Genomic DNA, 25,446 nt, shown 5'->3' with positions numbered 1-25,446 from the left:
GGAAGGTCGTTAAAAAATAGACTTGACTAAGGCCTGTTTCTTGTAAGGCGCAGGTTGCCTGACAAACTAGATCAGGCGAAATAAATCGATTCTAGGCCGTGCCCCTTGACTAAAAATGCCCGTATGAATAATATCTCTCCATTTTGTCGCTTTTTCTGCAGGGGGCACGTGGGTTTGTGAACCACAGATCTTGATCGCCATGGGACGCCCATGGGTTAAGGGGCAACGCTTACTGGTGGATTTTTTCGCCTTGGAAGCGCAGTTTGATGTTTCCTGTTCAGGTGCGCCAAGGACTTGAGGCTGACGGGCTGTGCCTGCATTTAATTTATTGATTTACCAAAAGTTGAATAGCGCTACTGAAAAATTGAACGCACTTGTTGTACTTGGGCAGCATCACAAATACACTCCGATCAACTAACTCTATACGTAAATCTATGTCTAAACAACGGTACTAGCCAATTCTGATACCTGAAATTCCACAACATGTTTCTTACATTTCGTCCATCTGATTTATTTTAGTTTTAGTAAGTTGCAGTATCCCAGTCAAGAAGGCGGTTGCAAATATTAGGCGCAATGCATGAAATATGGTCTGACTCGAGACGGCTGCCTGTAAGATCTCCCGCACATTAGCGTGCTCTACTCGCCTTGCCTGTGTTTCCACTATGTAATTTTTTCTCTCTTCAGATTCTTTTTAGTAAAATGCAATATCTCAGTCAAGAAGGCGGTCATCAATATTGAAAGCCATGCGTTAAACATGGTCTGACTGGAGACGGCTGCCTGAAAGATATCCTCACACATTCTTGATGCAGTGCGCTCTGTTCGCCTGGTTTTCCTCGGATCGACGACATGATAATATTATTCTCGCCTGTATGCTCTGAGATTCTGAGCTCAAAGGCAGTTTTCGAAGTGCACCTGGTTAAAATGTAAGTCATCAAAGTATGCTATCTCATGTAGTAAGTAGTCTAGCGAGCAAGCTTCAGACCACAAAGCTCTTGGATTCTATCACCAATGAGCGCAGTGGTAAACCCGACATCCGAGCCCTTTCTCCAGACTGCGATAGTTTTTCCGTGAGATTCACGCCTAGTACGGATGAAGAGATATATTGACCGAGGGCTGCCGAAGAAATAGGCAACTCAAAACATCACACGATTACGGATATACGGAAATGCATCGACTCACAGAAGAAGAATCATGCAAGGACTACATGCAGCGTGGCTGCAGAGACACAAATGGGTATAGTCGTGGTCAAGCAGTTCGTAGAATGGATAAATCAACACATTTTCCGTACCTCAGAATAGATTCGGCGTGTTAGCTCATATTTCGAATCCCACGTTTACAAGGGTCCGCTGAATGAAGCAATGCTGAGCTGCATGCACGATGCAGGGCAATTGATCTTTCTAGTCGTCCTCAATTCCCAAGCACAGAGCTGCTTACTGTATTTTTTACAGGGTACCGGCAGGCTGCCACATTCAAGGCCTCCAAGAAACCGTAGCCTTGGATTTAACGCCCATGTCAGCGGTTGAGTATTCCGTATTACCCACCACCCCAGCTCACCTGTCTCGTCTGGCAACGACTCGGGGGCGGACACGCCAGCATTACTCAAGCGTCAGGCGAATACGATTGAACCTACACTTGAGAGATGATAATAAAAGTCATAATACGAATCATGCTGCAAACATTGATGCGTTTAGGCTCAAAGTTCATATGTTCGGGCGAGTTATTCCCTTCTGGCGGGGAATACGAAAAGGGGAAAGTTCGTGTTCAATCTTCCACCCGTATAGGCAAATTGGACCGGATACTCACGCCTTGTCGATCCGGGTATCGCCTGGGACGCGGTAGAGCCCTGCAGATCCGGCAATGGTCTTGATGATTCCTGGTAAGCGCAAAGGATTGATCTCCTTGTTAGTGGAAGAGTTCTCATTGCTGTAAAGGCACCTAAAAGACTAATCATCAATACTAATCGCTATTATGCATGCCACAACTTCCATCAATGCCCCTTTCTCTAATACTGCAATAGGTTATAAGTTGGCAAGCGTTACATGTAGCTTAGGGGGCTTACCTACCTATGCAGCAGTTTCTGATTACCCGTACCCTAGAATAGTAAAGAGAACGGCTTTTGCGGCCAGTTGTAGAACATATGCATGACCTCATAGATTAGCTGTGGTAGTTTCGCCTTTTAATTCGATGTCAATCATTGCAAATTTGGGTACAAAGTTGGTTTGAATCTTCTGTTGTAATTGTCGCTGTAAAATTACATTTTGGAAGTCAGTCTAAGATTCCAGTTCAGCAATACCACGAGAGCATTAACCGTTTATTAATGATAACTGCATGTTGTAGCTTAGCCCACTAGTCTAAAAAGGCCAAGCGCAATCGCTAACAAACTGATAAAGAATGGACTCTTTTAAGTGTCCAATATGAACAACGCACCTAAGACAGCTTTGAGATATAGATCACAGTTAGAGTGACTCGTAAGTGCGGATAATATATACTCTGCCGTATCATTTACAGCCAAGATAGATCTAAACTTTTTGATTGATGCCTATGTCGCTACTAATGTTTCTCTGTCGCTCCTTCCGACACCGGCCCCTCTGTGCTCTGCCGATGGAAGCCGGTCACGGGACTGGACCTTCCCCACAGATAGTCAACTTTAGCAGCACAGCTACAGTTTGATGATTCATCCATCGTCGAGATTGCACCGACTTGAAGCGTCCGGGGTTTCTCATAAGTGTCTGGCTATTCCAGCATTCTGGGCTCGAGTCTCCTAATTTGGCAACTGATAATTCCATTCAACCAGTTTTATTTCTCAAGTACCAACAGTCATGGCGTCACTACAGAACAGCAAGGTGGCCTTCATTGGAGGAGGCAATATGGCCTCTGCCATCATTGGAGGACTGGCCAACCAGGGTATCAACAAGCAGAACATCATTGTATCTGAGCCCTGGGATGTCAACAGGGAGAAGATTGCCGCCACCGGCGTCCGAACCACAACGTCCAACATCGAGGCTGGCCAGGATGCCGATCTCATCATCATTGCTGTAAAGCCTCAGATTGCCAAGACGGTCTGCGAGGAGCTGGGCGGATCATGGTCTCACCGTGCCACTCTGCCAATTGTTGTCAGCATTGCTGCTGGTATCACCCTCGACAGCCTGAGGGAGTGGCTGAAGACCAGCGAGGGCAAGACTGCACCAGTTGTTCGTGTGATGCCAAACACGCCTGCTCTGGTTGGAGAGGGTGCATCTGGGCTTTATGCAAGCGAGGACGTCCAGGAGAGCGAGAAGCAGCTTGTCGATGCACTGCTCGGCAGTGTAAGCAAGGCTACTGAGTGGGTAGAAAAGGAGGAGCTGCTCGACGTTGTAACCGGATTGTCTGGTAAGTTGCCCATATGCATTCCCGCGAAGAATTTGGCTAACACGAGCATCAGGTTCTGGACCTGCATACTTCTTCGCCATGGTCGAGCACCTTATTGCTAGTGCAACTGCGTTGGGACTTCCGAAAGAGCAGGCTACTCGATTAGCCAAGCAGACATGCTTGGGAGCCGGTCAAATGCTGGTTTCATCTTCAGAAGAGCCAGCCCAGCTACGCAAGAATGTCACAAGCCCCAACGGAACTACTCATGCTGCTTTACAGAGTTTTGAGTCATCGGGGTTTGATGAGATTGTTAACAAGGCTGTCAAGGCCGCCACAGACCGATCTGCGGAATTGGGAAAGTCATAGATGAAAAGATTAGAGATAATAAAAGCAACTTTTGACTTCATCTCTCAGGGGTATTGAGTAAAAGCTCTCAAGTATATAACAAAAAGCGAGGCAGCCTCATTAAGAAATAATGAGGATCAATCATAGCAAAAAATATCAATGACTCCCCTTCTCAGCCTTATCCTCATGGCTCGAGGTCTGGGTAGAGATACGACGACCGACAACATCCTCGTAATCTGCCACAACCAAATCTTGCTACAATTACGTTGTTAGAAATGATGGTCATTTTAATCAATGGGGTACAGAGCTCGAGCTTCACTTACTGGACCCAAAAACGTTTTGCCAAAGAAAACCCAGTATCCCGCAACGACTACCGCCCAAATGCCAATCACAACGCATACATAATCTGCTGATGGTCATTATGCTTTTCTGAATATAATGCGAGTCAATTTGAACACTTACTCATAGTATTCGCCGTAGCGGGAAGTGATGTAGGAAAGCAGAAGAACTGTACGCAGTGTTAGTTCACTTGTCTCAGCTTTGCCAAGTAATTCCACTTACAATTGAAGTAACAACCACGTAGAGTGCTCCAATGACATTCAAAATGTAACCGAATACTCTACCCAACTTGAAATGAGTCTTTGGAGTCTGGTAAAGGTCAAGTACCTTGCGTCCACGGATGAGGAGGACAATGATTGGAACCGAGTAAGAGACGTTCAAGAAGATGGTGCAAGATGCGACGTATGCGCTGAAAGCTACCGCTGGTCCTAGATATAAGAGACCAAATAGGATGTTGAAAACAAAGCAGAACATGATAGTTCGGACAGGCACGTTCAAACCAGCCTGAATGTGAGCAAAGTAGTTGTGAAACACGATACCACGGTCACGAGCCATGGCGTAAAGCAGTCTGCTGACACTAGTGATACTGGCGTTTGTGCCGTTGATAAAGCACACAGCGAGCATCAAGCTGAGAATGGTGGCAGCAGCTCGGCTTTTTGTTGCTTGAAGAATGAGTTCGACGATGGGCATACCTGTCGGCGTGGCAAGGATAGTCTCGGCGTCGACGAGGCAGAAAAGGATAACTAGAATAAAACCGAAACCCCTGAGAGCAGTCTATTAGTCATAGTTTCGAAATGATGTATAATCAAGATGAACAAATTCGACTTACGTGACACCACCAATAACAATGGAGTACATCATAGCTCTTGGAGCATCTCTGGACGGATTTGGCATCTCCTCTGTCATGTGTAAAACGACATCGAATGCAATGAGAGAGAGAGCGGACTGCAATAGACCCAAGATCCAAGCCATGCCGTCGGACCAACCAGTCTCATTGTTGAAGTCTGTAAAGACAAACTCTGCGCTAGTCTTGTCTGACATGGAGAGCAGAACAATGCTGATGATGACGAATCCAAAGATGGACCAGTACACTATGTTGATGCATTAGCTAACAGGCTAACAGCTTTATTGAAGCACCTTCTTGGCTCGACTTACAAGCAGCATCGTTCCATCTGCCTAGGATCCTGTTACCCCAGATATTTGCCACTGTCGTAAAGACGAGGATTGCAACAAATATTCCGTATGTTTTCGCCGCGGTGATTTGATAGGATCCGTTCGAGGCCACTACTGCTGCAGCAGAAATAAATTGGGCTGTGTCATCTCAGGTTAGCAGTGTTCGTGTAAGTCGGGTGGCAAAAAGTTTGATTCTTACATCCGAAGTAGTCCTGTACAGTTACCACGACAAGCCAGCCTACGATATTGGCCCATCCGACTACAAAGCTCTAGAATAGTATTGATTGTCAGTGTACAAGATGCAAGATGCAAGACTCCTAAATTGAATCGCAGAACTCACCATTGGCCTTCTCCATCGTTCTGTGCAGAGGGCATATACAAAGTGGTACTGTCCTCCAGCAGTCGGCCAGATAGCACTGAGCTCTCCAAGGCTTGCGGCTACACAAAAGCAGCACAGCACGCAGAAGATGAATCCATACAACAGAGCTACAGAGCTGCCGGAGGGTAGGACAAGACCTATTGAGCCGGCAAGTGCTATCCATGTGCTGTATAGGTTGTTGATCGTTAGCCATCTTGTATCATATGACTTAATCTGTAATGAGAATGACAAACGTACTTGAGAATGGCAAAAGCCATGGCCATTGTTGATAGAGTTGACAGCCGGGGCTGAAGAGCCCCGTCGCCCGATGCAGCGGCATTGGACCCGAAGAGCGCCATTGTTGAATAAACCAGGCGAAAGTGCTGATGAAGAAATAAGAAAAGGCAAACAATATTATGCAAAAAAATCGAGGTGGTGATGGGCCTGATTTGTATTCACCGGCTGCCTTCAGTTCTCGGTCAAGAAAGCGGGCTCTCTGGAAACCACGGAAAGGACATTATAACCGTGTCTCGTGCGTATCTATTTCATTAGAGGCTTTGGCCGATTACCATAGTTTGGCTAGCCGGGCTATCTCGCATCAACGTCCTTTGATATCGGTAGACAAATGTTGAGGCTTTGTCCAGTGACAGTTGGTGGCGATGAAGCCTCAGTTGTCTCGAACAAGTTGATACGAAGCGTGGGAGTGTATCCGAAATAGGCAATTTCCTGAGAAACTCGCAAGTGCTTCCCCAGATCAAGTCCAACAGTCCACTAAAAACGCGGGGTAGAAAGGTGCTATCTAGATAAGTTCCCTGAAGATTCGAGACCGATCACAGCCCTTTTCTCAGAATTTTGCCTAAATAGGGTAAAATGAGTACGTTGGTTGACGGAAAGGATAGCGATTGTGGTCCTATCGCTGCGGTCCGGATAGCCTCAAGACAGCTGTGGATAAGGCCTTAGATAGCGTGGGGAAGATCCGTACCGAGCTCTCAGCTAGTATTTTGCTGGCGGAGCGCGGACCGAGACGTTGTTTCTATTCCCGTTGTCTGGATAAGATAGTGGCACGCGGAGATCTGTTCATGCGGCTCTGGATGATGCAGAGGGCGCCACAACCAGGCCTGGAACCGAGAGCTTCTTGTTGGACTTCTGCTGGAGGTGAAGAGAGATGACATGGAAACCCCCTACGCGTGCGCGCTGTTGCTTTTATAGATGCTAGTAATCATACTTATATGCACATACATAAGCAAATACCCTGGGCGCGCGTGCTTCAGGGGCCGGACAAGATAAGAGCTGCAGTTACTGGCCGCCGTCAACCAACGCTATGTTGCATTGAGGCCATTCTCGGAGTTGGCCCATCTTATCGGCAGATACAGGTGGTATCTACAAGCTATCGCCAGTATCTTGTTCCCTGACGCTGAACTGAGGCTCGGCTTATGATTCAGTATCTGGGGAAGTGGATCAATCCGCTGCTCCACCAACAGCTTGTGGATTCACTCTTGTCAACGATAGATGATAGATAGCTTTTAGCTGTATCGTAATTGGTTTTGCGCTTGCTACAGCTCTTTTCACTGAGTGGATCGCCGTCTATCTTTTCTGGCACTGAGTGTCGGCCCGCCTACCACATTGGGCAATTCTGTGAGAAGGCAGCGAATGATGCGGCAATGGCAGCACTTTGGCATTTTGACCCCTCCGGAGCAAAGGGCGCCGATTCTCAGAATATTGCCACTTGAGGAAAAATCTAAAGTCCGTTTGAACGATTGCATGGCCCAACATTGAGTTTTCACGAGGATCGCCCACAATAACTTAGACGTATGTATTAATAGCTAAAGGGCGCCCTGAGCTTTGCAGCAATGTCTAAATCGCGCCGAACTTGCTTTCTGTCCTTTCGTAATCGCAGCACTCAATGACATCCAAAGACGGCTACTCATGGACAAAAGCCCAAGGCCTTCGGGCTGGGGTTCCATCTATTGGTGTCATTGAACCGCCTTCAAATGTCAAAAGCACCGACACAGTCTACGATGTTATCGTTGTAGGCGCGGGCTATTGTGGCCTCACAGCAGCTCGTGATGCTAGCTTAGCTGGTAACATTACCTCAAGTCAAATCAAATGGACAAATAAAGTATGAGAGAAATCTGACATTTTCTTTTCCCAAATAGGCCTCAAAGTGCTGCTGCTTGAAGCTCGCGATAGAATTGGCGGTCGATCGTGGTCATCCAACATTGAGGGCTACCCGTACGAAATGGGAGGCACATGGGTATACTGGGGACAAGCCAATGTGTGGCGCGAGATTGCGAGATACGGCATGCAGGATGAGCTCGAGATTTCTTACGATTTCTCCAGAGGTATCAATAAATATTTACTGTCAACACCGCAAGGCGTACAGAGCTTCAGCCATGAAGAAGAGGTAATACAAACATAGATAGCTTTTGTTCCGCCAAGGGCTTGCTGATAGCCCTATTAAACAATCCCTACAGAAGCTAACTATAACCAGGACGAGCTCATGCAATCATCGCTTGCCAAACTCGTCAACGTCGATGGATGCCACGGTCGAAACGTTATCCCTTTCCCTCACAGCGGAGTTCTCAGCCCCGAAGCTCGCAAATACGACCACATGTCTGTCGCCGACCGCATCGCAGAAATAAAAAACGACCTCACTCCCAACGAGCGCCTCTGCGCAGAAGCATTCGTCCTGTTGTGCAGCGGAGGCACTCTTGAGACGACGAGCTTCTACGAGTTCCTCCACTGGTGGGCACTCAGCGGCTACTCTTACGAGGGATGCATTGACTATCTCGTCAAGTATAAGTTCCGCGGTGGCCAGTCGTCATTTGCGATTCGATTCTTCCGCGAGGCTCTGGCTTCTGGCAACTTGACTTATTCCTTCAACAGTCCCGTTGCAACCGTCCAGCATGGAGGCGAGGGCGTTCAGATCACGACCCGTGCTGGCAAGACTTTCCGGGGAACCAAGATGATTTGTGCTATTCCCTTGAATGTCCTGAATGATGTCAAGTTTGAGCCACCCTTGGCGACGGGGAGAAAAGCAGCCGCCACCACTGGCCACGTCAACCAATGCGTCAAGGTTCATGCGGAAATCAGTGATCGAGATCTTCGTTCGTTCACGGGCATCAGCTATCCGCACAACGGACTCATTTACGGCTTTGGTGATGGAGAAACGCCGGCTGGTAATACGCATGTTGTAGCCTTTGGTGGACAGCACAATCACTTTCATCCAGAAGAAAATGTTGAACACACCAAGGCCGCGTTCGAAGGTTTCGCACCTATGAGTATCGAAAGATTGGTCTTCCACAACTGGTCCAAGGACGAGTTTGCAAAAGGAGCCTGGTAAGCACCAAAATCTCCTTCTTCATTTCTCCGTTGTTTGAGTGAAGCGTATGGCTAACGTTGCAATTTGTCCATAAAGGTTCTTCCCAGCACCTGGCTTGATATCCACACATTTGAAGGATATGAGAGCAAGAGAGCGCGACATCGTATTCGCGTGTTCCGACTGGGCATTGGGGTGGCGTAGCTTCATAGACGGTGCTATTGAAGAGGGAACCCGCGCTGCTATTACTGTACGAGCCGATTTCGCTGGTCGATCCAAGCTATAACAGAGACATGCGGGATGGTGGCTGTAGGATGGCTGAGACACGAACTGTAGAAGGCCGAATGTATAAATAAGATTTGCATATAGCGAAAGGAATATCACATGTGTTGATGGCGTCATATATCTTCACATAATTAAAATTGGGCGGTGTCGGGTCACTACTTGGGTCCATCGCTGAGAGCCTTGATTCGCCCATATGTGCTCAAGAGTCTGCACGGCGATGGGAATGGTTCCAAAGTGGGTGCAGCTGTAGAGGCTCTGAAGTCGATGTGAGAAGAACTCTCGATGATCGGGTAAGATGCTCTCTGCAGCAGCCACAAAATATGTCCAAACCAGAGCGTGGGACCCGTCAACGCTTGGATCTAGATGAAGAACCGTTTCTCGGAGCCGTTCAACTGATTGTATAGACTCTTCGTCTGTGATGAGGTGGAGGGCGCGATTTCGGTATAAGGCGCAGGCCTGTCGAATAGCTTCTTTCATGACAGAGACATTGGCATACTGCTCCGGGTCTTTATTGAGAGACGGACTTGAAGACATGAAGTCTAGGTAGTAGTCGGGGCGTTTCGACAGCATTTGTAGTCCTTTGGTTTCGCTGGACAGCGGAAATCCAAAGAGTTCGAACCTGGAAGTTTTGATGTGTCAGCTTATGCTTGTATTGCGCAGGAGAATCACTGAACGACCTACATTCGTGTTTGCTCTCTGATGAAATCCCTTGTAGTCGTAGATAGAGGCTCTACCGAATCGGACATCTTTGCCAAATTTGAGAGAATCTCAAGCAGATGCACATAGTTATTCGCACCCGTGATCGTGTCCCCCACAAGCAGAACTAGAATCGTCGCCCATGTTGATAGGCTGAAAAGTCTCTTTGGCTCTAGTTGAAGCGAGTCGCGAAACAGTTTCGATAAGATGGCTTGTTGGCCTACTTCAGCTGCCATTCGCATATGCGGCGCCTGCTGCGATAGGTGGAAAGCTGCAATGACGGATATAGCCTGTCCTACAAGCTCATCTTCGCATGCTAGAGGAAGCAAGATGTTGCGATAGCCGTTGCCACTAAAGTCAAAAACTACCATTTTGGGTGCGATGGTCTCTGAAACTGCAATGCGAAGAGATTGTGGTCAGTCAGCGGAACTAGTTTTTGCGAACAGGAAAAGAAAACAAGCATCATACAATAGTTGAAGAATTGTCTGGCTTGGGGAGATAGAGCTTGAATAGCAGTCTGCGGGCGGGAGAGTTGCAGCTCTCTTGACACAACCTCTTCCACGTCATCTTCCAAGCTCTCGGCCGAAGAATCTGTATCAGATGCGGGTATATTAGGAAGAGTAGGGCCAATGATAGGGCGTGTCTTTGAAGCCTTGGATGGAGTGGTGGGAGATCGGCGAGAAGCCAATCGCGCTGTATCCGGCGAGGATCCTGGCTGTTTGCTGTTTACATTGACCCATCGTAGTCGATTTGGTGCACGCAGCGCAGCTTTGGCATTATCTCCAGCCGCGCGAGTTGCGGATTGTGAAGGTCGTGGCGAGCTGTATTTCATGTGGGAGCTGAACCGGCACTCAATACCCTGGCCCGAGCACTTGATCCCCTTTTTATAGCACTTGAAGCATTCGGGCTCTGTCTTATCGCAGCGCACTCGGCGCGTGCGACACTCGAGACAACCTTGTCTAGAGTTAAATTTCACGCGTTGAGATTTGGCGAAAGTGGTTTATAAAGAGCGTATCACGTACCGTCGTTTCTCTTTGCGAGCGACATGATGACGCGAGTGGCATCAAATTGCCCGTGTCTGCTGCGGGAGCACGCCGGAACAGTGGCAGTTTTTCAGAACCAGCTGTTCCCACCGCGTAATTGTCCTCTGGAGCAGTTGTTAGTAGCTGAAGGGTGGGCTGTCTGATGCTGGTGCAGCTACATGTATGCAGCTGGATGCGGCTTGTGACGATGACGGTAGGGCAAGCTCCAAACTGACGGATCAGGGCAGCTTGACAGGGGCGAACTCGGCCCTTGATGGAGAGGAAATACGGAGAACAAAGCACGGGCTGCGGCGTGCGAGATGGAGGAATGCGGAGACGCCTCTGGTTGTGGAGAGCCGTCAAGTCCGATAGTGCTACTAGTACCAAACAACGAAGGTTAAGATTCGGCTCTTCTCAACCGCGGCTTTACAGATAGCAACGCTGGCGCATCGGCATTAAACAGCTCATGGGTTGTGGGCTTGGAGACACTAGTACTGCGACTAGTTGCGTGAGTAGGTACCTTACATATTGTAGAATACGTTAAACGTAGTAGCTTGAGCAAGCTGTTTTCTTTTCTAAACATAGAACGGAATAGAAAAAGAAAAAGATATAAAAGGGTACGGATTTGGAAACTTCACGAGGGGCCAAGTATGAATGGCGCAGCATTGGTCAGAGTGGTCTGTATTCATCTCTCGCACGTTATACATCCTAGCTTCAGAACAGAGGCAGTCTGTTATTACCATATCCTCGGCCTATGTCGTGTACACATTGGTGATAGGACCCAGCCACGATTCATAATCCTCGGGGCTCGTGCCGTTGGTTCCATAGCGCAAAATACGCAGCAATGGCCGGAAAGCACCGGACGTGATGTTGAAGTCCGTGCCGTTCTCATACATGAAAAGCGGCCATTCCAAAATGAAGCCGCTTACAACGTTCGGGTAGGGCCAACCTGTAACGGTTCGTGGGTCTATTCCAGGAGGGATGTCGCCAATCCCCCACACGGACAATATCCCATACGTTGGAACGCCCAGGAAGCCCTCATATAGTGGCACATCTACACCTGAAACGTCGAATTTGACAGACCGATCAAAGCCGTAAAACGTTGGCACAAAACTGGTATTCACTGGCACAGCATCTAGGCGAACTAAGTTGGTGGGCTGCACGACGATAAAGCCAGTGACGGGCACAAGCAGGTCGGCTGGTACTGAGCCATCGCGGCCCAAGATGCTGTAATTGCCGATATTGACTTCTCCTGGCTTCGTCACATCTGGGCCTACGAATGGTGTATCGTTTCCTACCCATGCCGTCGTGTTGTGCCCAAGGTAATCCACATCATTTCTGTTATACGGCACACCAAGGTATGGAACGACGTAGCTGCTGGTGTCGGTAGCAATCCTAACATAGCCTGAGTAAACAGGCTCCGACTCTGGGTGAGGTTCTTCGGGAGCCGTAAATTGAACCTCTACCGTCGTTGACTGACCAGGCTGCAGGGATAGCCTCGTTTTGGAGAATTGAGCGGTGGCATATTTCGCCTCGTGGCCGAGAGTGAATCTCAGAAATGACGCTTCCGTCCCTCCCGTGAAATTAGTCAAAGTGCGGATATATGAAGCACCCGAATGAGAGATGGAGTAAGTCTTGCTTTTTTTGGAAGTATTTTTGATAGTAATTGATTGCTTTGCTGGCTTTGGCGAGTCAAGCAAACTCAGCTGAGACGGCGATATTTGAGAGTCGGCAGAAACTGCTGCGTGCGCATTAATCAATCCACCTCCTTGTTGCGTGACGGAAGAAATGATGTTTAGGTTCTGTGCTTTCATGGGCACTGCGGTCGATTGAATAAGAGAAGTGATCTCTGCAATGCTGAGTTCTGGGTTGTGAGACTTGATCAAAGCATAAACTCCAGCAGTAAAAGGCGTGGCCATAGAGGTACCCGACAATACGGCATAGCCTCCAGCTGAAAGCGGGAATGTTGAGAGAATATTTCCTCCTGGCGAAGAAAGCTGAGGCTTCACTGTCATCTCAACCGTCGGACCAATGGAAGAGAAATAGTCAATGGTATGGCCAGCTGGATTAGGCAAGTCTTGGACAACAGAAGACTTAAAGTCCAGCGTGTATTTTTTCCCAGAACCAAGACTGGCAATATCTTTAACGATCTGCTGCGATTGGTTATATCCAAGGAAGAGAATGTTGAATGGATCCGTTGTCCCCGGTTCGTCCAAGAGAATTGGAGTGTTTGGGTCATCGGTGTAGTATATGACAGTCGTCACGTTCAGTGCCAACAACTGATCTGAATACGTCCCAAGCCCACAGTATACCGTATTGTAGATCAAAACTGCCGTGTGTGCTCCATCTGTAATGGCACTCTGTGCAGCTTCCCAGACGCTGGGATCACACCCACCAGTTTGCTCTTCCGTGATGGGTATGTCCAGGCCACTGCCAGCCTCGAAAACGGTGATAGGCTGGCTAGAGACGAAGGGTAGGACCGATATATAGTCAAACGTCTTTCCGAGATTATTGACCGCTTTATAAACGGTTGGATAGATCTCGCTCTCTGCAGATCCCACTGCCAAAACTTCCGGAGCCAGGCCTGGAGCTGACACTGCATATGGCCCGAGGTCACCGTCGTTTCCAAGAGCAGCAACGATTGCGACACCGCTTTCCACAATGCTCTGGGCCAGCGGAACATACGGCGATGCCTGTTCCCAATATGTGAGGCCGCCGAGGGACATCGAGATGACATCGACGCCATCCTCTGCGGCTTGCTGCATAGCTGCCATGATAACATCGTCGCCAGAGTCACCCTCGCATCCAAATACCCTGTACATACCGAGGCTTGCTTCGGGGGCTACCCCAACAAGGCCAAATCCTTGGTTAGAGGCGTCAGTCATTCCAATAATGCCTTATACCAATTGTTAGCTGTATTCTGATATACTCGAGATGAAGGCTGCCAACTGCTTACCCGTTACGTGAGTGCCGTGTCCTCCGGTCGCACATGAAGCCAGTGGATCATTGTCTGGAACTGGCGTATTGTACCCGGTATAGTCATCTCCAACAAAGTCGTAGCCAAAAGATACCTTATACCCAGGCCCAAATCCGCCTCCAAGCGAAGGGTGTAGATAATCCACTCCGGTGTCAATGATGCCGATCTTTACACCCTTGCCTTTGATTCCCTGGCTGTGAACTTTATCTACACCTGCCATCTTGAGTGGCCTATTAACATCTGAGCTGCCCTTGATATGTGGCAGAGTGCCATTGCTCAGTGGTGCTGGCGGAGCGGCAACAAAAGGATTTGGCCGAGGTACAACTCGGACCGGCCAGACATTTTTGACGCCGCTGATCTTCAGCAGATCAGCTTTGTGAGATGCACCATCAGATAGAGTCAGAGACAATCCGTAGAAGAATTTGGCACTGTTGAACTCTTTGCGGACTTGATACTTTATTTTCCCGCCCTGCTTCTGAGCAAATCGAGCCGCGGCATTAATACCAGAGGCTTGCTCAAGCTCCACGATATAGGTATTAGGAATGTATGTGGTGTTCGAAGCTGTGCTTTGACTCGATCTTAGATATCCATCTCCGCCAAGTTCCGGCTTCGACACTACAGCAACGGGTAAGCCGAGAAGGAGGATATTAATGAGCGCAGCCTTGAACCGCATTTTCGCGAGATAGCCGATGGGAGTCTCTATTCATGACTTCTTGGCAAGGCTTTGAGTAGAATCCACTCATTATATAGGCGTTACTTATCTACGTTTCATGCAATTACATACAATCACACAATAGGGACGCGGGGTTGATGCAAGAGTATGACGATGAAAGATAACTATCTGTAGGCCTCAAATAGGAAGGTGACTGCATTCAGTGCCGCTAACCGACTAGATTTCTCATCACTTTATGTTTAAAAGCACGTTAAATGGTCAAGGAATACGAGATGTGACATCGCGATCAATACTTGCATCATATCTTTTCCGATCAGTCCGGGTTCTGTTTCCAGCCATACCATTTAGTGTTTGCCCGCTTTGCTAGAATAGGAAAATAGAAGGACTATTCGATTGCCAATTGGCTACGAGTGTATCGTTATCATATCAATCCTGGTTGGTATAGCATGCTTGGTAAATGATATAATAGCTTACTCAAATAGCCGAACCATTGCCTCAGCACACCAGCCGCGGTAAGATGGCATCGTGATTGGCTATAGCAATCGTAGGAAGTCTGTATAATGTTTTATCGAGCATAAGCGGTCTGGATTCAAAAGAGAATTCGATTTTCATGCGAATTTCTTTGCAGCTCAATGACTGAAGCGCTTTACATAGGTTGTTACTCTCTCGAGAAAGGGAACCATGACGCAAACAATAACGAGCGGCACCAATGACTAACATTAGTCATTAAAATTCACCCAGAGCTGCTGTGAAAAGCTCCCGAAGAGAATTTGCACGTTCTGAGCTCTTTATCATCCAACGTTATTTATTGCCGGATCTTAGAAGCACCGAAATCCGAACCTCGTGGCTAAAGCTCCATGTATCGTAGCGGGGAGGGGAAAGCGTCTTGTCTTTATTCCTAAGAGCGCTGCGTTCTATCGCTCCCTAATCCTAATTATTCCATTAGTCTTATATTATTCCTAGTCCATATATACCCTAAGGTCTTATCACTTATAATATATTGGCTAATAATATTTATTAAGCATTGTATAATAATAACTCACTAAGGAGTTGCTTTTTCCCCTTAGCTGTAACAACAGACTGCAATAACAAGTTAGTAATAACTTATTAACTATAACATATTGGCTGATAATATGTGTTAAGTATTATAGGGGCGACAAACCTCTTCAATAGAATCCTTCATAATATAGCGAATTGTAACTACTGGGCGGCGTTGACCCATTCTATAAACCCTTGCTAATGCCTGCTCCTCAACAGCAGGATTCCACTGAGGCTCGAGTAAGTGGACACGGGATGCAGTTGTTAAATCAAGCCTAGCCCATGTTAGTTTTTTATATAATGAATGTATAATAAAAGTAAACCCACCCAATACCTCCACATGAAATAGTGATTAACATAACCTTAATCTCTTCATCTTCTTTGAACTTCTGAAGCAACTTGTCCCTGTTTGAGGTTGAGGCAGACCCATCAATTCGCAAACAGCGGATGTTAACCGTGGTAAGCGCTTGTTGGATTATAGAGAGGCTGGTTGTCCAGAAAGAAAATACAACGCTAAAGATAATGTTTCAAGTCGTTTAGCCTCATCCGGCCCAATTGCTTTATACTTATAGTGTGTAGTAACTTACCTTTTCTCAGGTAGGCATTTTGATATTTCCTGGACGAGAGCGTAAACTTTGCTAGATATCCCCGCCATGGGAAGACCATTATCTAGAGGAAGCTCTCCGTCCCTGACTTGCTGGATCAGTTCCAGGGAAAGAGGACGTAGCTTACAAGGGGTTATCTTTGTGCAAAGACATCCGGTGATTGGCAGAAAGTCTTTTAACACCACGCAGCTGTTGCAATAAACTTCGCGGCACTCAGAGTAGTACACATATGGCGAATTGCCAGTGGTAATTACGATGTTGGGAATATCGATAGCTTTGCGACAGTCCTTGCAATTCACAACCCCCAATGCCAACTCTGAAGCGACCACTGTTTCAACTGAGTTGTCAGTTTCGGGTGTGATCGCTACTGTCTGTTGACTTGTGGGGAGAGCCGAGAACCTCGAACATAGGCCCAGGTTGCAAAACAACCGAAGCTTATTGATCAGCTGGATCGTGGTTATCCATGACCGCGTCTCGGAGGGCCTCATGTCCATTTCTTCCGGAACTGCTTGAAATGCATTCTCTATTTCATCATACTTCTGCTTTTCTTTGGTAGAGAAGTGTATCACTTTGATAAGATCTCGTCGCGTCGGAAGTACAATGACACTGTTGGGACGTCGGATCATGATTGGCTGACAGAGTGACTTCAGCCGCCTAACACCTTCTGTTACGTCCTCTCGTCGAAAATATTCAACAATCTCCTTATCAAAAATATTCGCATTATCGTAAGGTTGGAAATGGAGAAATCGTAGCAGTCCACCGATATCCGCGAAGCTGTTTTGTATTGGCGTACCTGTGACAGCCCAACGAGAGACGGCCTTAAGTGCTGAAATGGCCGACGAAGTCAATGTCCTGTTTCGAATAACGTGTGCTGGAACAATTTTGTCAGCTATGAACGATGAATATTTAAAAGAGAGTGCAGAGAATTATGAACTCGACAACCTTCGTCAAGGATGATTCTGCGCCATCGATGTCCAAAGAGGCTTCCCTCGCTGCCAGAATGTTTCTTGTATTCTGATTGAACCGTTTGGTAGGTAGTGAGCACCACGTCAGGACACAAGGAGCTCACCCCATCAATAAGCCGACGCTTACGATGGTGCCTCCCCCAAGTAAGAGAGGAGGGGTGCACATGGCTAGATGCAAAGGATCAGATGGTGATTAAGCCACGTTAGGAATTGAATGAACTTTACCAGGTTAGTTGATGTTCCCAGACACTAATCACTAGCACCAGAGTTAGCAACGAGTCTTTTGACAAAGGTCCTCTACAACTCACGAGGCAAAGGTACCACAACAAGGGTCGCCATGTGCGGCGCAGTAGTTGGGCTGTTGTGAGGTGCTCCTGGTTCTTGACCGAGCGCTTTATCGGCTATGATAAGGGATATCATTTGTAGGGTCTTGCCGAGGCCCATTTCGTCAGCAAGAATGCCTCCGTTCCAGGCGGGTGGCGGAACGTCTTGATGAAGTCCGGTGATGTTATTGGTATAGCTAAATATGTCAGCAGGGTGAATACAAAATAGGATCGATTGGATTGACTTACGTCAATGCGCCATCTTCCTCAGGCTTTGCCTGCCAGACATGCTTCGAAGCAGATGTACTTTCGCGCATTAAGAAGAACCACAAAGCTTGTTTTTGGTGCCTAAGGAACAACTAAGTCAGCACGGAGTGATTTCAAAATCGGTAAGATAATAAGAAACTATAAGAGGTTATTGACCCACCGACAAAGCTCTGTTTTTAATCCTGATGGCTGCGACCACTCGGGTAAGGCATCATCGGTCTGGAGTGCCTCGAGAAAATTGGACGGCGTAAATGTTTTTTGGTAGCCTAGTTCGTGACCGTGCAGCTCTGATGTCATCCTCGGAGCTTCAAATAGTCCATCCAGACAGTGTGGATTCTTGTAAGGTACATTGTGCACGCAGTTGAAGGGATCCTGGAGGTAATATTTGCAGCGGTCCAGAAATCCCCGATGTCATCGCCCAAGTCCTCGGGCCCGTATAATATAGCAGCGGCCAGGGCCACTATCCTGGCTGTTCGTCCTGGGCAGCTCCGGCTAGCAACCGTCTTGAGCATCAGCTGGATGTTTACGCGTGATTCGGCACCGAACTTGAATAGGCACTCCGCGGCTTTGTCGTCGAGCTTGCCTACGCAGGCCCCATCTGACCTTCGTTGGACGATTCCGCTCTGGCTGAGGGAGGCGAGAACATAAGTTGGATTGTCAACCACATCAGCGGTTTCTATTGAAGTGATCGGCAGGTTCTCGAGCTAAAATATGGAACAATGGTGAGCCTAAACTTAGTAGCGAAAGTTAGAGCCAAAAGAGTGGATGTCTCACCATTCCATAGCAGACTATATTTCCAGCGGCCACGTCTTCATGCCCAGCTAGGAATATCCCATCATCCCCGCTATTCACCTCCCTAGAATCACGGTTGATGATCTCGAAATCGCAATCGGCCTCTGTTCTTGCGTCTGACGAATACGAAGGATCCAATGTGCCATCAAGATTCGTTTTCGTGATCCCCGCGCTGTCAGGGCTGTCAAGTCGCCGCCGTTTTGATTGATGCATATTTTCCATCTTCCATGAGATGCGGCGTCCGTCAGAGAGAGCTTTGCCAATCTATACAATCGGACCTGAAGTAAAAATGCAGCTATGCGGTTACCTACGCGCAGTTGCGATGGGTTGGAAGTGGGAATGAAGGGAATGCTGTCTGGGCTAAGCCTGACTCTGTCTAATTTGGCTGACTCTCTTTGAGTGTGGTAAGGCAGCTTTTTTGTATCTGCAGACGCTTAGGCCAATCAAAGCGTCACAAAATCAAGGGTATATTCGCTATGCGTTAGATTAGGTGTCAAGGTAAGTCTCGAAAAGATCCTACTATACTTCACGGTACTTTTCAGCTAGCAAACTCTCAGTTAACCGTTTGCAATAAGCGCTAATTCCGCTACGACACAGGTCGCGCCAAGTACTACGCTGCTGACATAGAAAATACTGAAAAGCTGCCTTACCACACTCAAAGAGATAGCCACCTACATGTACACAGCCGCCTACACAGCCACCTACCGTACAGAGCCGCTTACACAGCCACCTACAGCCTGGCTACATTTACAATCATTGTTGTCGTAAATCTCTTGATCGCTTTTATTCATGGTCTATTCACAACAACAGCCTCGACCAGTGGAGTTTTATGTTCACAGTACTATCATAAACTGGGTGTACCCTGAAACTTTTGAAATATGGCTAGTGATGGGACAGGTGCGCCTTTAGCAGCAGCTTTGAACATCAAAGAAGCTGCTGAACGGCTCCGAGATTCCCTGAGCTCAGACGACCAGAAACAAATTGAGAATACGATAAAGGTACAGGATGTGATTGACTCATTGCTCAAGATCCAAAAAGAGCTCCAACAGAGGCGGGAGAACCGAAACCTACGCAAATTATATCCTTTCTTACAGGGGTTAGAACGTTATTCGGGGGTCATTGATACGCTTAGCAATGGCTTGAGCCCTTACTTGCCTTGGATATGGGTGAGAATATGATATTCCTAGCTAAGTCCTAAGTCCTCAGAGGAGCTAACGAAAACGAGAGTAGGCACCCATCAAGCTGATGCTCCAAGTAAGACATAATCATTTATAGACAAATACTTCCGGCATACCACTGCTGACTTTGAAAGATTACATCGAACTATTTAGACTCGTTTGACAAGCTAATCGATGCATATGGGCGCATTGCTGAGACCCTTCCTCGCTTGAACAATTTGGGTGACGCATTCAAAGATAATCCGACACTCCTTACTAAACTATCCCTATATTATGTCGATATACTCGAGTTCCACCGCCGAGCTTACAAGTTTGTCAGAAGACGATGTGAGTATCTAGTGAGCTTTTCCTTTTTCTCACTCCCTTCTGCTTACCCTTAAGCTAGCATGGCGGTTTTTCTTTATGACCACTTGGGCCAACTTTGACATCCGCTTCAACTCCATGCTGGCAGCCATGACTAGACATAGCGACGCAATAGATCAAGAGGCAACCACTATCGACATAATTGAGTCCAAACTCTGGCGAGAAAAATTAGCATCACAGGTAGCTATAAGGGAGAAGGATAGGAGTGACAGGCAGCGACAATCTGTCATTGCCTGGCTTACTCTAGACCACATTCCACAGGATGATAATCGCGAGAGAGTGCTAAGAGACTGCCTACCTGGGAGCTGCGATTGGGTATCAAAGCACCCCCAAGTAATATCTTGGATGAAGAACGATTCCAAAATGCCAGTGCTCTGGCTTCACGGCAAGCCGGGTGCAGGTGAGCAGATTAGAGCTCATGGCCATTACTAAGATATCTCAATTGTTGACTATCAGAGCTAGGCAAGACGGTAATTTGTGCCAGCCTCCTCAATTCACTGGAAGACAGCGACATTCCAACTCTGTTTTATTTCTGCAAACACCACCAGGCCGATACATCATCTAAAATACTGAAGACGTTAGTCTTGAATATAATAGACACCAACCCTGATCTTATCACCATGGCCTTTACAGGATTCGTTGAGAAGCACCGTGAACCATCTCTCAAAGTTCTTCGGGCTATGCTCGTGGGTTCTGAAGAAAAGCAAGGCTTACTCTACGGGATCCCGGCCTGCCGCATTCTCATCGATGGTCTCGATGAGTGTGACCCGAAAGAGCAAAAATTCATCGTCGATGATCTCCTCCAACTAGTGTCTGTGAAGCCGGGGAGTAGGAACTGCAAATTATTAATATGCAGTCGTGATGTGCCCGAAATATCCCGCGTCTTGCAGAAGAAGCAGAGAAATGCCGGTATAATTTCCTTATCCAGCGAAAAGGACTCTGTGAATCAAACAATTCAGGAATTTGTGGAGAGTCGGCTACGAGAACTAGTAGACGAAAAAGAATCGCTTCAAATTGGAGAAAAATTCGCGGAAGAGATTGTGAGGATTATTATCGACAAGGCAGATGGTACATGGCTGAAGTTCTAATCCCCCAAACTCGAAAGCGAAAGCTAATGTTTCAAAGGTATGTTTCTCTGGGCAAGATTGGTCCTTGATTCCCTTTCAGACGTAGATAGCGTGAAAGAGCTTCACGATGCTATCACGGTCATGCCGAGAGAGCTTCCCGAACTTTATTCTAGAATCCTAGAGACAATCTGCCCAGCATCCAGCGATGGCAAGATGCACAAAGTGATGAGGATACTAGCGTGGCTTGTGTTTGCCAAGCGCCCTCTTAAGCACCACGAAGTCCTCCATGGAGTAGGCATCACTCCTGAAACACCGGTACTAGACAAGTGGAACGCATTGGATAAAAGCGCTATCGATAAATGCAAGCCGCTCGTGGAAGAGCTTCCAGATGGTAGCATTGCACTGATACACTTTACCGCACAGGAGTGAGTACCCCAAACTTGATGTTTGCCATGGAGAAAGTTGATTCTGACTAAATTTCGAAAAGATTTCTGCAACGAGACTTGTCAACACGGCGTGTTAACTCTGCTGCCTGGGAAGAGCTCATTGCATTCGCTTGTGTGACCGTCATCAAGGATAGCCTATGTCTTCTCGATCCAGAGCTTCCTCGGCTCAATCATCTTCTCCACGTCCTCAGCGGCGCACATGCACTTTTGCCATACGCAATACACTTTTGGCTTGATCACGTCTTGGAATACGCAAATGTTGAAAATCTGCTCCCGGAGTCAGAATTGGGGCAGGCTCTGAGCTCTTTCAAATTACTTCATGACGGTTTATACTCAAAATTGAAACCGAGCGCCATAAGCCAAGATAGCATGTCCAGCGCCGTGATATCGACAGACATTCGGCTAGAGGCATTGTCCCATCTAACAGTATATTCACTGTGTACTTCTATTGTCGGATTTCGGAGAGACTGCGCGAGCAGGTCTTCCAGCAATGGCAAAGGCAAGTGTGGATTCACCATGCTCTATTCCTACACCTTTGGTCTCTATGGAGATATTTATAGACGCTATCGCATATTTAAGAGAAAGCTAGCTAACTCCTGCCTCTTGCAGAGTTTGAAGAGTTTACCGTAGAGCGCGATCCTACACTTCTTAGTGCCTTATTAGTGCGATTTAGTGATACTGTAAGTGAGCTACTAACGGGATCTTTTGCCAACGATGAAATCTCTAAGAACGAACTGGAGATATTTCAAAAGCAATATCTGCAATGCTCCTTCCGCTGTCGATTCATAGCCTGCACAACGACATCTCTTGGATTTGCTACTGAGGCTCTCAGGGCGTCACATGAAAAACTGCACGTTAAGCGACTCTTCTGCGATATGCCAAATTGCTCCCGAGGCAGAATCGGTTTCCAGCGGCCTAGAGATTTGAATGCTCACAAGCGCATGTATCATGAAGAAGGGAGCATATTGGTACCCCCCAGAGTACGAAAAACATTCGAACCTGAAATAGTAATGAACCAGCTATATTCCAGTTCTTCCGATGGTGGGCTCTTACAACAAAGCATGAGCATTCAACCTGGGGCTCTTGCTCAGAAGCAGCAAGACATGATGAAGCACAAAATATCCTTGACATTTACTCCTGACCAAATAACCACAGCTCTTGCAGAGTCGAGTGAGCTCGCACAGCAGCAGAAAGCTTTTACTGTTCTAGTTAACGAGAAGTTACCGTCTGCTTTAGATGTTAATTTGATTTGTTCACTTGATCACCAAAGCGTAGTATGCTGTGTTGATATCAGCGCAGACGACAATCTGATTGCAACAGGATGCAACCAATCAGCTCAAGTGTTCAATATCCGCACGGGAGAAAAGAAACGTCATTTCAACATAGATGTGGATAGTTTATCTAAAAGTGACCTTTATTGTCGATGCGTTCGCTTTACCAACGACGGGAGATATCTAATCGCAGGGTCAGAAGATAAACTTGTTACAGTAAGTACATTATTTTCGTTCATTTATTTAGGTAAGCAACATATTACTCTGACATTTTATATAATATAGGTTTGGAAGCTTCAGGGCCCCAGTAGCGTGGTCAAAGTTTTTGCAGGGCATGAACAAGATATATACAATCTTGCTGTTGCTTCCGATAATCATACTATTGTTTCTGGATCAGGTGATCGCACTGTACGAGTGTGGGATCTCCGAAATGATACTAGAACAAAGGAGATTATGCTTTTATCAATCACAGACGGCGTATCTTCTGTTGCCATCTCTCCTGATTCTCAGTTTATTGCTGCTGGATCTCTTGATAAGTCCACATACTTATGGAGTATGAAGACTGGCACAATGCTGCACAAATTTTCTGGCCATAACGACAGTATCTATAATATCGCATTTTCTCCAGATAGTCAAACACTTATCTGCGCCTCATTAGATAAAACAATCACGACCTGGGCAATTGACTTCTCTAACTCCTCGAATGATATAGTGGAGATTTCGACACAGCCTACAAAACGCTTAGAGCTTCATAGAGTTGGTTTCTTTCATATTGCTTTGTGTATGTACATAGCAAACTCAGGGCTAATTAATTACATACTCTAGGCTTTTGCATTATGTTGCAAAATGACTTCAGATGGTCACTGGATTATCTCTGGTGCTAAAGATCGTTCTGTTATTTTCTGGGATGCTGAAACTGGGAGACCTTATGTGTTATTGAATGGACATGACAATAGCGTTATACGGATTGCTGTAGGAAATTCAGCTCGAATATTTGCTACAGCATCTGGAGATATGAAAGCTCGAGTTTGGTCTTACACTTATTAAAGGGGCGGCTTATCCAGCATCTAACCTAGCTTAATGGGCATTTACCCCTAACTAAGAAAAAGGCAAGAGGGTTAAAACCTAGCTTAGTTTTACTTTATAATACTAATAGAAATACATAGTATTTCTATAACAAACTATACACTAAATAGTTAGTAATGTAAGGAGTTCCTAAGGGATAAACTTAGAATTTAATTCTAACTAAACTTATAGCAATTAGCTAGCTTAGGTATCTGTTGCTTTCTAACTAGAGGTGTTGCTTTCAAACAGCACAGTACATATAAGCTGGGTATCTTAGGAGCAGTTGCTGAAACCTCTGCAACAAAAGATGCGTCGACGGATAGAAATAAAGCTGGCTTTAAAGTCATGTATAACAGATGCAAGCGTATCTTCGTTCTACATGTCATGCTTATCGAGCATAATGCAACTTTTACATGTAATGCTGTAAGTGGAAAGACGCCACAGAAGCTTCCACTGTGTAGTTTATTTAGCGCTCGAAGTATCGATCGATCAATCCCCCCCGCTCTGCGCCCTTCAAGCGTTTAGGGCGTTCCATGACATTGGGAGCCTGGAGGTAGTTGGCCCACTTAGTATGCGGAATCAAGCAGTCCATCTCTAGCCCGTTGTGAGCAGGCGCTGGAGAAAAGTATTTAGCTGTCCACCATGTTCCTCATTTGAGTTGCTGTGAATATTACCCGAACTACAATTAAACATAATTCTCAAATCCAAGTATTCAAGCAGCAATGAAGACAGTCGGAATCATTGGTGGCAGCACCGACCTGGCCACGGCCGAATATTACAAGCTGATAAATGCCCACATCCGCTCAAAATTGGGCGGGTTCCACACTGGTGAAATCATTATCAACTCAATGAATTTTGAGCGCAGCGCTCATTTCGTTACCAACGACCTTTGGGATGAGGGAGCAGAGTACTTGCATGGAAAGGCGCTCAGCCTGGAGAGAGCCGGAGCCGATTTCATCATCTGTGTTTCGAATACTTGGCACAAGGTCTCGGAAGCGTTCATGAAGGATATCAAGATCCCCCTCTATCACATCGTCGATCCCACGGCTCAGTCAATCTTGGATCAGAACCTACAGACTGTCGCTTTACTGGGTACTAAAGCTACTATGGCATCAACTTACCTGCCCAACGAATACTTAACCCGCTTCGGAATAAACGTCATCGTGCCCACGGAAGAAGAGCAGAAATATGTGGACGACGTGATTTTTTATGAACTCGCCAAATCACAGTTTACAGAGGAATCTAGACAGGGATACCTCAAAGTCGTCGATAGCTTGGTTTCTCGGGGAGCACAGGGTGTTATTTTGGGCTGCACAGAGATACCGTTGCTCATTGAACAGAAGGATCGGCCAAATGTTCCGATGTTTGATACTTTGGAACTGCATGCTAGAGGTGCTGCAGAGAAAGCATTATCCGAATAGAAAGAGAAATAAGAAATGATTTTAACGGCATAATAAATCTGAGCGCTGCTTCTTCAGTTGCTGAAATAAGACTTATAAACTTTTATACTACCTATAAAGTGTGCATTGGA

General features: G+C 46.7%; 8 protein-coding genes across 8 annotated transcripts; 4 read left to right on the top strand and 4 right to left on the bottom strand.

Annotated features, from left to right (window-relative positions):
- Window positions 1-2,819: 2,819 nt before the first annotated feature.
- On the top strand, window positions 2,820-3,714 carry TGAM01_v203935 (pyrroline-5-carboxylate reductase; the record flags this gene model as incomplete). The annotated part of the gene is made up of 2 exons (XM_018809543.1): window positions 2,820-3,369; window positions 3,422-3,714. 2 exons carry the CDS (start codon window positions 2,820-2,822, stop codon window positions 3,712-3,714), a joined length of 843 nt encoding a protein of 280 aa, XP_018657232.1.
- Window positions 3,715-3,849: 135 nt separating this feature from the next.
- Window positions 3,850-5,922, bottom strand: TGAM01_v203934 (choline transport protein; the record flags this gene model as incomplete). The annotated part of the gene is made up of 9 exons (XM_024549311.1): window positions 3,850-3,948; window positions 4,017-4,099; window positions 4,156-4,201; window positions 4,255-4,795; window positions 4,862-5,123; window positions 5,188-5,343; window positions 5,405-5,474; window positions 5,546-5,750; window positions 5,822-5,922. 9 exons carry the CDS (start codon window positions 5,920-5,922, stop codon window positions 3,850-3,852), a joined length of 1,563 nt encoding a protein of 520 aa, XP_024405896.1.
- A 1,544-nt stretch (window positions 5,923-7,466) lies between these two features.
- On the top strand, window positions 7,467-9,168 carry TGAM01_v203933 (hypothetical protein; the record flags this gene model as incomplete). The annotated part of the gene is made up of 4 exons (XM_018809545.1): window positions 7,467-7,644; window positions 7,720-7,967; window positions 8,055-8,902; window positions 8,982-9,168. 4 exons carry the CDS (start codon window positions 7,467-7,469, stop codon window positions 9,166-9,168), a joined length of 1,461 nt encoding a protein of 486 aa, XP_018657234.1.
- A 122-nt stretch (window positions 9,169-9,290) lies between these two features.
- TGAM01_v203932 (hypothetical protein) lies at window positions 9,291-10,910 on the bottom strand (the record flags this gene model as incomplete). Its single annotated transcript, XM_018809546.1, has 4 exons — window positions 9,291-9,786; window positions 9,849-10,257; window positions 10,332-10,817; window positions 10,886-10,910. 4 exons carry the CDS (start codon window positions 10,908-10,910, stop codon window positions 9,291-9,293), a joined length of 1,416 nt encoding a protein of 471 aa, XP_018657235.1.
- Window positions 10,911-11,637: 727 nt separating this feature from the next.
- TGAM01_v203931 (peptidase) lies at window positions 11,638-14,535 on the bottom strand (the record flags this gene model as incomplete). Its single annotated transcript, XM_018809547.1, has 2 exons — window positions 11,638-13,781; window positions 13,842-14,535. 2 exons carry the CDS (start codon window positions 14,533-14,535, stop codon window positions 11,638-11,640), a joined length of 2,838 nt encoding a protein of 945 aa, XP_018657236.1.
- Window positions 14,536-15,673: 1,138 nt separating this feature from the next.
- On the bottom strand, window positions 15,674-18,747 carry TGAM01_v203930 (DNA repair protein rad5; the record flags this gene model as incomplete). Its single annotated transcript, XM_018809548.2, has 7 exons — window positions 15,674-15,848; window positions 15,901-15,978; window positions 16,161-17,049; window positions 17,452-17,663; window positions 17,716-17,814; window positions 18,082-18,437; window positions 18,508-18,747. 7 exons carry the CDS (start codon window positions 18,745-18,747, stop codon window positions 15,674-15,676), a joined length of 2,049 nt encoding a protein of 682 aa, XP_018657237.2.
- Window positions 18,748-19,403: 656 nt separating this feature from the next.
- TGAM01_v203929 (NACHT domain-containing protein) lies at window positions 19,404-22,209 on the top strand (the record flags this gene model as incomplete). The annotated part of the gene is made up of 8 exons (XM_018809549.2): window positions 19,404-19,691; window positions 19,756-19,779; window positions 19,838-20,030; window positions 20,089-20,466; window positions 20,664-20,877; window positions 20,923-21,134; window positions 21,192-21,558; window positions 21,621-22,209. 8 exons carry the CDS (start codon window positions 19,404-19,406, stop codon window positions 22,207-22,209), a joined length of 2,265 nt encoding a protein of 754 aa, XP_018657238.2.
- Window positions 22,210-24,637: 2,428 nt separating this feature from the next.
- On the top strand, window positions 24,638-25,336 carry TGAM01_v203928 (hypothetical protein; the record flags this gene model as incomplete). The annotated part of the gene is made up of 1 exon (XM_018809550.1): window positions 24,638-25,336. One exon carries the CDS (start codon window positions 24,638-24,640, stop codon window positions 25,334-25,336), a length of 699 nt encoding a protein of 232 aa, XP_018657239.1.
- Between the last annotated feature and the right edge of the window lie 110 nt (window positions 25,337-25,446).

This window comes from Trichoderma gamsii, assembly GCF_001481775.2.
Source record: "Trichoderma gamsii strain T6085 chromosome Unknown Scaffold_11.2, whole genome shotgun sequence".
In the NCBI taxonomy this organism is placed as follows: domain Eukaryota; kingdom Fungi; phylum Ascomycota; class Sordariomycetes; order Hypocreales; family Hypocreaceae; genus Trichoderma; species Trichoderma gamsii.
The sequence above is the reverse complement of the archived record's forward strand: the minus strand, read 5'-3'. Positions and strand labels throughout refer to the sequence as shown.